This window comes from Tachysurus vachellii, chromosome 2, assembly GCF_030014155.1.
Source record: "Tachysurus vachellii isolate PV-2020 chromosome 2, HZAU_Pvac_v1, whole genome shotgun sequence".
Classification (NCBI taxonomy): Eukaryota; Metazoa; Chordata; class Actinopteri; order Siluriformes; family Bagridae; genus Tachysurus; species Tachysurus vachellii.
Genome location: NC_083461.1, coordinates 11,900,990 through 11,910,441, shown reverse-complemented (window position 1 = coordinate 11,910,441; position 9,452 = coordinate 11,900,990). Strand labels below are relative to the sequence as shown.

Below are 9,452 nucleotides of genomic sequence, written 5' to 3'. Positions count from 1 at the left end.
TGTATGCATCTACAACTTAAATACTGGCACGTGATTGACCTCATATGACGAGCTGCAAAATGCTGGACAAATCACCATGTGTTAATCAAGTTTGGCATCAAAATGTGCCCCCCACAGCATCTTAAGAAAGCCAATAACAAGCAGATAAACTTTGCACTATACCATGAAGACTACAGTATATATGGCACTTGGAGAAGCATCTTGGCAAGTGAATATTTTGAAGCCCTTCTCAACCAACAGCCATCAACTGATTGCTCTATTCTTGGGCTAATCAGTCGATTATTAACTTATCATCCGCCCACCAACAAGAGGTGTTAGTCATCATCTACCTCAAAAATAAGAAGTCCCATGGAGCTAATCGAACACGGTTTACCAGGATGATCTACCAATTCCTCCTGCAGGCCTGGGACCAGGATAATATCCCTTTATCCCTTAACATGTCTGGCATTTTGCTGTGGTGACAGTAATGACCTATTATTGCTAGCTGCTGCAGGTAAAGTCCTAGCAAGTCATGCTAAGCAAATTGTTGGAGAATTTTCTCACTGAGGGCTGCAACATCAACCACATAATCGACAAGCCTCTGTAGCCTTCATCAATCACAGACAAAAGTTTTTTCAAACCAGGCACCTTAAATTACATACCATCTATAAACCATCTGTATCGCTACAGCTGTAAAGCCTGGGTCACATTCAGCCAACATCTAAGGTTGCTGGAGTACTTACATTTAAGGTGCCTGCATGGAGTCCTGAGGATCATGTGGTGTGATCATGTACCACATTCTAAAGTGCTCACCAGAACAAACTGAAAGAGCATGGAGGGAACTAAACACCAACTGCATTGGCTTGGGAATGTTATCAGGATGCCACAATGCCATGGCAAGTCCTGTATGGACAGCTTCATCTGGGCCTCTGTTCCAGCGTATGCGTTATGAAGCGGTATGAAGACCAGCTAAAAGGTTCACTGAGGATGTTAAATCAACCCCTTATGATTGCTGTTGACTGTATCCTATTTAGAGCTCTGCCATGAAGGAATAGTGCATATGGAATTGGAGAGAAACATCAAGGTAGTGCAAACTATTAGCCATTAGACACTAAAGATACCACTAAAGATACTAATAGCCATGCCTGCCCCGGCTAACCATGCCTTCACATTCCCAACATGCAGGCTTGTGGATCATAAAGTCTGTGGATTACGGATTGGACATTAACGGGCTCTCAAAAGTTTTAACTATTCTCATACACGTGATTTGTCAGAGGCAGCTGACATTGGAAGATTCTGTGGCCTTTTTTCTACCTTTTCTACCTTCCTTTTTTGTACCTCTCTTCCACTACACATTTTCCTAGGTCCATGTTGCATTCTTGTATGTATTAATGTGTGAAATATAGTGGGCATGAACATGAAGAGGAAGCAGGACGTCCTGCAGCTCAATACAGAAGCTAGAAAAACTGCAATGTTTCTAAAAATGTTTCCTTAAACCTGTGTCCTTAACAACACTTTGTATTTCAACAAGATGTTATGAGTTCTTCTCTCTTGATTTTTTTAAAGAATGAATGTGAAATGGAAATCAATCATCCTTAACAGGCTTGTTTGGCATGATGGATGTTTTAAATTGTTTCTAGGTATGAATGGTTTTGTTTTAATCAAGATAGACTTCCTGGTGTTATCTGCATGTTTACTGGTATAAGTGCAATAGTGTCCATTTTTTCAGTAAATGTGAGCCAGCCTTTCTATTAAATACTATAACTTCAGATATATCATAGCAGATATATCCTAGTAATAAACCTGGGAACACAGATGTACAAATGTGCTGATGTGAATGCACTGAAAAGGGATTTAAGAAGACAAGAAACGCAGTGGATAGAGGTTTATCAGCCTCTTGGAGTATCTTTGTCTATTCATGTTTTTGTTTGTTTGTTTGTTTGTTCGTTTGTCCTTCCAGTTTGTTAAATTGTAAAAAGCTGTTAATTACTATAATTTTCTTTGTTAAAGGTTTATTTGTTTTTCAGTCTTTTTGTTCATGCCACATTTCCATGCAGCAGAAGGAAAGCTGGCAGTTTTCTGAACTAAAATGGAAAAGTAATATAATTTGATTAACGCAGTGGCCACATCACACCATTTACATTTACAGCATTTGGCAAATGTCCTTATCCAGAGCGACGTGCAAAATGCTTTTAAGCCTTTATCATTGAATACATTAACTCTAGTTTACTAGGTTACAGACTTAAGATACCATGAGCCTAAATCAGGAGTTCCAGTTGGGACAGAAGTGAAGGTCCTGCAGATTTTCTTAATTTTCTTGTGGTAAAAAGAAGTAAAGGCTTCTGCAGTCAGGGAGGTTGTAGCAGGTGGACCCGTGTGGTTGAGTAAAGAAATGGTGGTGATGTGGAGCTTACGAGGGTCTTGTGTCGAAGCTTTTCCTTGTAGAAGGAAGTCTTGGCAGGAGTCACATCTGCCAAGAGGAGAACTTGGCCAGGAGTTTACGGTAAGAGTCAAGATTTGCTTCAAGTGATTTATTCCACTTTCTCGCAAATGATCTTAGCTCTCTTTGATTGTTGCGCAACACATCTGAAAGCCAAGCAGCAGAACAAGAAGTTTTCTTGGGTTTAGTGGACAGAGGGCAGAGGAAGTCCATGGTTGTCTAGTATGACTTTTTACAGATGTAATAATGTACTAATGATCCAGATCCATGTCACTCACAGCCTGACCTTCATGCCATCACAGATTCCACTGTTGTTGTTGTTGTTGTACAGGTGCTGAAAGCTGTGGGTGTGACTCAATAGTTAGTGAGGGTGTAGTGTGTGTGAGAGTAAATTCAACTAATAATGTTGAACTGGAGGTGAATTAAGTCTCCTTGTTCAGATTCTACAGTGTATAGTGCCTTTGATTTTATGTACATTTTTATTATGGAATATAATAGTATGCAATTTTAATATTTTGTGAATATATATAAAATAATACCAGAGAATGAACAGTGAACTGTTAAAATATGCAGTCACTGTTCTGCTACTTTTTTAGGTATCAGCAACTTTTAAAAAAATCTAGATGTGTATTTGTTTGATTAGATGAGAGTTAGATTACACAAACACATTGGGATTGTTGTGGGGTTTGTATATTTTAATTTACCAGAGGATTTTTGCGCAAAAATAAAATCACCTGACATTTCCTCATTCTCAGTTGTTTTGTTGGGCAGGTTGGTATTTGGTATGTGACTTAAATTTTATTTTTATCTTAGTCTTATCCTCTGAGTTTTTGGTTTCATTTTCTCCACAATGTAGTCCATCCAGTTTTGAGTTTACACCAGATGTGTTTTTGTACACTCTTCATTTCTCACTGTACTGTGTGAGGAGTGGTTCAGCCATACAGCTCAAGATACAGGTAAATTAAAAAGACATTTTTACTAATTTTCTTTAGTTTAATAGACCAAATATGCACAGTGATTAATAAATCAGCTTAATGTTTGGTCTGTGTGATTTTCAAAATCTACCTTGAAATACAGGAGTAAGGGCAGAAAAAACAACTGTTCTTATAAAGACTTAAACTTTTAATAATAATACATCTGGTTACATCCTCATATATCAACTAAAGATAGTGTGTGTGTTTGTGTGTGTGTGTGTGTGTGTGTGTGTGTGTGTGTGTGTGTGTGTGTGTGTGTGATTTATCCTGTGTATAATTTTTATTTTTAAATGATGGAGTACATTAAAAGTTCTGTGTACTTGATTGTCCATCTCTACATTTTGAGTGTGAACATATTTCTAGGTTGTGACAGCACAGAGAATGGCTTCATTTGGAGACTCACCTCAAGAGTCAGGTAAATTTCACAAATTCTTCTTAAACTATTGGTCAGTTGTCATTGTTTCTCTGATCGTGTGGAAAGCAAATAGCAAAAACTTTAGCATTAATGCTCAACATTACAGTGCTTTGTATAATTATTCCATCACTATGAAATTTGTAGTTAATGTGTCATGTGATCTTGTTATAAATAAACCTGTTTCTGGAAGAAGAATGTTGTGAAGATAACATACATTAACAAACTTCACCAGGAAGATTACAAGAGGTTACAAGAGTAATCCTTCTAATGTCTTATCATACTGAAAACACCAAACCACAGTGAATCATGGTGCTGGGAGCATCATGCTGTGAGAATGCTTTTCATCAGCATAAACTGGTCAGGTTTGAGGACAAATATTTTGTAACCAACAAGGATTTATCACCTTATGATTGTACCTTTAAATGTTAGACATATTTAGTAAATGAAATGATAAAGTCCATTAAGGTTGATGAATGTATCAAAAATGTGTAAAATGTAGGTAAGTGGGCACTGTACAGTGCCTTGGAAAGGTTTTCAGTACCTTTAAATGATTTAATAAGATTTGGATTATTAACTAATATTCCATTATAATACATTTTGACAGTAATATGTGTTAGTTGACAGCAAACCTTACAGAACAATGATTAAATTATTCTGTATGCTGCTTTCTTAAATAGTAAACTAGTCAATAACCTAGTCTGTCTGGGTCTATTTTTATTGGGTCTATTATTATGTCTGGGTCTATTATTAATTTTGTGCACTTTTTGTGAATGATTTTTCACTCATTTGTCCTGGCAAATTGGCTCCAGACTTCAGGTTGGCTGTTGTAGACACAAAAAAAAGGTTCTCAAGAATTTTTTAAAGAAAAAATGCCCAAAAGCATAATGTTGCCACCACCATATTTCACTGTAGGGATGATGTAGAATAATATATGGAATTAATTTAGATTCAGCCACACTTAATGCTTTGAATCTTACACAATTCTCAATGTTGGTCTCTTCACACTGAAAAACAGAATAAAATACATAGGTATGTTTATTATTGGTTATTCAAATATAAATTAGATGAATTCCAGACGGATAAATACTTTTGCAAGTCACTGGATATTGTTCTGCATATATGCTATAGCACAAAGAAGTATTTGCATCTATTTCATTGTTTTATCATTAGTGTGACTGACCAAATGTACTGCTTTATAACAGGATCACATAACTGTCTATAAATTTCACATGTCTCTCAGGTCTGAGGATTATCATAATTGGACCCCGTGAGGTAAACGTGGCTTCAATTGGAAACATCATCCTTGGGAGAGAGGTGTTTGTGTCTCAGAATAGTAGCAAGTGCATAAAGAGAGATGGAGAGATAGCTGGTAGAAAAGTAACAGTGGTAGTCACACCTAATCGATGGTCCAGACTTCCTCTGATTGACACAACAAAACGAGATAAACAAGAACTAATGCTCAGTATGATTCTGTGTGAGCCTGGACCTCACGCCATCCTTCTAGCCGTTGGTGAGGAGGAGGTCACAAAGGACATGGCTCTCTCAATGGAGGAGCACACAGAGCTTCTTGGCCAGGAAGTTTGGGATCATACAATATTATTATACTCATGTGGCAAACAGCAAGAAAAATGTGTTAAGGAATCAGGAGAAGCTTTCAAGAGGATTGCAAATAAATGTGGACACAGATATCACATTCTCAGTGACACAAATCAGGGTGATAGAATTCAGGTCAGAGAACTACTAAAGAAGATAGATGACATGGTACAGAAAAACAAAGGCAAACACTGTGAGATACACGGGAAGATCTACCTTGTTCAGAAATGGAGGGAAGCTGAAGATAGACGAGCAGAACAAAGGCTGCAAAAGACAAAGGAACTGAGAGAGATGCTGAGATCAAAAATGGGTAAGTAGAATATTACATATTTATTATAATATTCATTGTTGGTAAATCAGACATATAAATCATTCATCCTGTCTGTAGGATATAAGGAGATTATATGGTGATTTTTTAAAAAAATACTCAGTCTCAGGAATCAGTACACAACACAGAGACAAGAGCTCATGCTATCTAGCTAAATTTATCTATCCAGCTAAAAACTTCTGTAATATCAGAGTGATCACATCACTGACAGTTCAACTATCATAATATAAACTATATTAATATAATTTCAGGAAATGTTCAAATTCTGATTTACAAGAGTAATAATTATCTTTATTTAGAATGTTGATTCCATTTTGCTCTTTATTTTTATAGGAAGCACAAGCCACAGTTCTGAGATCAGAATTTTGCTAACAGGATATCAGTTTTCTGGAAAGAGCTCAACAGGAAACACAATCCTGGCACAGGAAGCATTTGTGACATTTCCAAAAACGAGGATGTCAAAGTGTGTAAAAAGTGAAGGAGACGTTCAAGGAAGGCATGTTACTGTAGTGGATATTCCAGGACGATGGAGAATTCACCCATTCAAGTACACTACTGAGCTTTGCAAGCAGGACCTGGTGCTTAGCGTAACTCAGTGTCCACCAGGACCCCACGTTTTGCTTGTGCTTGTACGTTTAGACACTTCGTTCACTGAAATGAACAGGAGGGCAACGGAGGACCACTTGCAGCTTTTTGGTGAGAATGTTTGGAGACACACCATGGTACTGTTCACCTGTGGGGACTTTCTGGGAGAAACAACGATTGAGCAGTTTATTGAGAGTCAAGGGAAAGCTCTGCAGTGGCTAGTGCAGAAATGTAACAACATGTACCATGTGTTCAACAACAACAAAAAGGATGATCACTCTCAGGTTTCTGAGCTGCTGGAAAAGATTGATGAGGCTGTTGCTAGTAACAGTGGTGGCCATTTTGAAATGGGCCAGAAGATTTTGCAGGAGGTCCAAATGAAGAGGAAGATGGCAGAAGACAAAGCTAAAGAGAGGAGACTGATGGCAGAAGACAAAGCTAAAGAGAGGAGACTGATGGCAGAAGACCAAGCTAAAGAGAGGAGACTGATGGCAGAAGAGGCACAAAGAGGATCAACTAGTTCAATATCTGAAAAAGGTGACAAAAGTACCATGAATGTGTCATTTTCATTTCATTTTCATTAACAGGATAGAAACACACTTATTCCACAATGTTATATGTAACTACACACTACTTTCCTGAGCTTGAATATTTTGTTATTAATCAGGATCACTTTTTAGCTTCATTACATCATATCTTTGTGTTCTCTAAATGCATTGAGAAATCATTTCTGAATATTTCTGTTTGCTTACAGGAGCCTCGTCTAGTGATCCTGAGGTCAATATTGTATTAATTGGTTATAGAAAAGCTGGAAAGACCACAACAGGAAACATTATGTTAGGCAAAAACCTTTTTTCCAGACAAAAGACTTTTCAGAGTGAGCAGCAACATGGACAAGTAGCAGGAAGACAGGTAGCTGTAGTAGACACTCCAGGCTGGGACTGGGTCCATGATTTGGAGGAAACACCTGAGCTTGACTGGCAGATAGTGCAGAGTGTTCACACTCATTGTTCCAAAGGTGCACCGGTTGTTTTCCTACTGGTCGTGCGAGCAGCTTTTTCCTTCAAAGAGGTGAACAAACTCATTACTGAAGAATATCTGCAACTTCTTGGTGACTACGTCTGGAATCACACCATAGTGCTGTTCACTACTGGGTCCTGGATGGAAGACATAGACATAGAACTGCACATTGAGAGTGAAGGGGATGCACTGCAGTGGCTTGTAGAAAAATGTGGGAACAGATACCATGTTATGGACACTAAAGGAAAGAAAGCAGCTGTACAAGTCCCTGAACTGATGAGAAAGATTGAACAAGTAGTGATAAATAACAAGAGCTGTCCTTTTCAGTTAGACAAAGAAATCTGTGAGAAATTTGAGAAGCAATGTTCCACTGTCAGCAATCAAACCTCACAAAGGATGTTACACGCCAGAAAGGAACACAGCAGCATGGACTGGCCTCCACCTAACAGTACGTTTAAAAAAAATAAAATAATTTATAATGAAAGTGCAGTGATATAATACAGTGTTGATCGTTTTCTAACTAAATGAATAATTAAAGTGTGTTCTTTATAGACTTTTTTTACAGTTAAAGTCATGAGTTTCAGAAGACTGAATTTGAGATTGTTACAATTGCATCAACCCTGGGTCCTGAAGGGCTACAGATTTGTGTTTTATATGTAGAATTTGTAAAATAAGTTAGAATGCTAAACACTGAAATAGCTCTACAGGACAGGGTGCATCCCCTAAGATGTATTTTATAATAATGTATAATGGTTAAAATACTCCTAAATTAAGTATATTTTTCAAAATTAAAATAAATATCATTCTACTGGTTTCTTAACACTTATTCATTAAACTTTGTCTTATTCAACAGTGGATGATGATTATGATGAAGATTATGATGAGAGCTCTGGATTTAACTCATCTTTATCTCTGCATTAAGGTATCATTAAGGTAGGCAAAATAACAAACAGAACATGTTCAAAGACATAAAAAATGTACATATCAATTGTTTCTGATTAAAATTAATGTTTGCTTCAAATATAAACAAACAGGAATAGATCACGCTCCAACAGGGGTAGGTCACGCTCAACAACTTCATTTCAGTAAGAGCAGAACTCTGAGAGATCTGTCTATTCCCATCCACTTTAAAGAAGACCCTGACACACCAGTTTGAAATCTATAAGAGAACAAACAGAAGACAAGAGGCTGAAAACTGAGTTACAGAAAACATAAAATTAAGTGTACATAAAGTCTGTATACTGTTTTTATTATTTGTATTTAAGCATGACATTAGTATAAGATATTATATACTGTAAGTGAAGAAAAAAAACCCTTTGACACTTTTTCATTGTAACTTGAACAATGTTTTAAACTCATGGTTTCTTAAGTAGTGAGCCAGCATTAATGTATGCAATGTTAGAGATTTAAGCACTCCTGTACGTCGCTCTGTATAAGGGCGTCTGCCAAATGCTGTAAATGTAATGTAAATGAAGAATAAATGTCAGTAAACTTTTGTAATACCTAATTTGTGATGTATACCTTGTTATATATTTGTTATATACTTGGTGTAAGCAGAGAAACTTATATTAATAAAATGTACTCAGAATTTATACAAAAACACTTGTTATAAATCTTATGTATTTATAGGTTGTGGGCTATGAGGGAGAAATACTAAAGGAACTAGGGCTCTATTTTGCCACACTTTAAATGTGCTCTTGTTATTGTTGTTATTATTATTATTATTACTTCTACTACTATCTGTACATATGTCTTTTGTACATTAGCAATGAGAGCATGTATCTTTTGACAATGTTATCTTAACTGTATAATAAAGTAAACTTTTGCAGACAAATTGTTTTTATGTTTTCTGATTTAGTAAGTCATACATTTATTAAACTGCCAAAGCATTATAAACATGATTTGTAGTTTGGAAAAATGCATTTAGGGTTTGCACTGTAGACATGGGCGTAAATCCCGGGGGGGACGGAGGGGACATGCCCCCCCATGCCTGCTTTCCCAGTTCATCTCACCTACTCTGCACACACGAGTCAGGTGTGTGGCTGCGGCTCAGTTAATGTTGAACTAGTTTAAGTAGGGTATTTTATTCACTTTAAATAAAGTGATTCTCTTTAATGT

General features: G+C 36.8%; 1 protein-coding gene across 2 annotated transcripts; it reads left to right on the top strand.

The window, feature by feature from the left end:
- Positions 1–3,351: 3,351 nt before the first annotated feature.
- LOC132863862 (GTPase IMAP family member 8-like) lies at positions 3,352–9,124 on the top strand. 2 transcript variants are annotated; one of them, XM_060896908.1, is made up of 7 exons: positions 3,352–3,375; positions 3,757–3,808; positions 5,049–5,711; positions 6,063–6,851; positions 7,069–7,782; positions 8,188–8,267; positions 8,369–9,124. In XM_060896908.1, exons 2-6 carry the CDS (start codon positions 3,775–3,777, stop codon positions 8,253–8,255), a joined length of 2,268 nt encoding a protein of 755 aa, XP_060752891.1. In that variant the 5' UTR covers positions 3,352–3,375; positions 3,757–3,774; the 3' UTR covers positions 8,256–8,267; positions 8,369–9,124. The 2 variants fall into 2 exon arrangements, with proteins under 2 accessions (XP_060752891.1, XP_060752899.1); XM_060896916.1 differs by having other exon boundaries at positions 3,360–3,375; positions 3,740–3,808.
- The last annotated feature ends 328 nt before the right edge of the window (positions 9,125–9,452 follow it).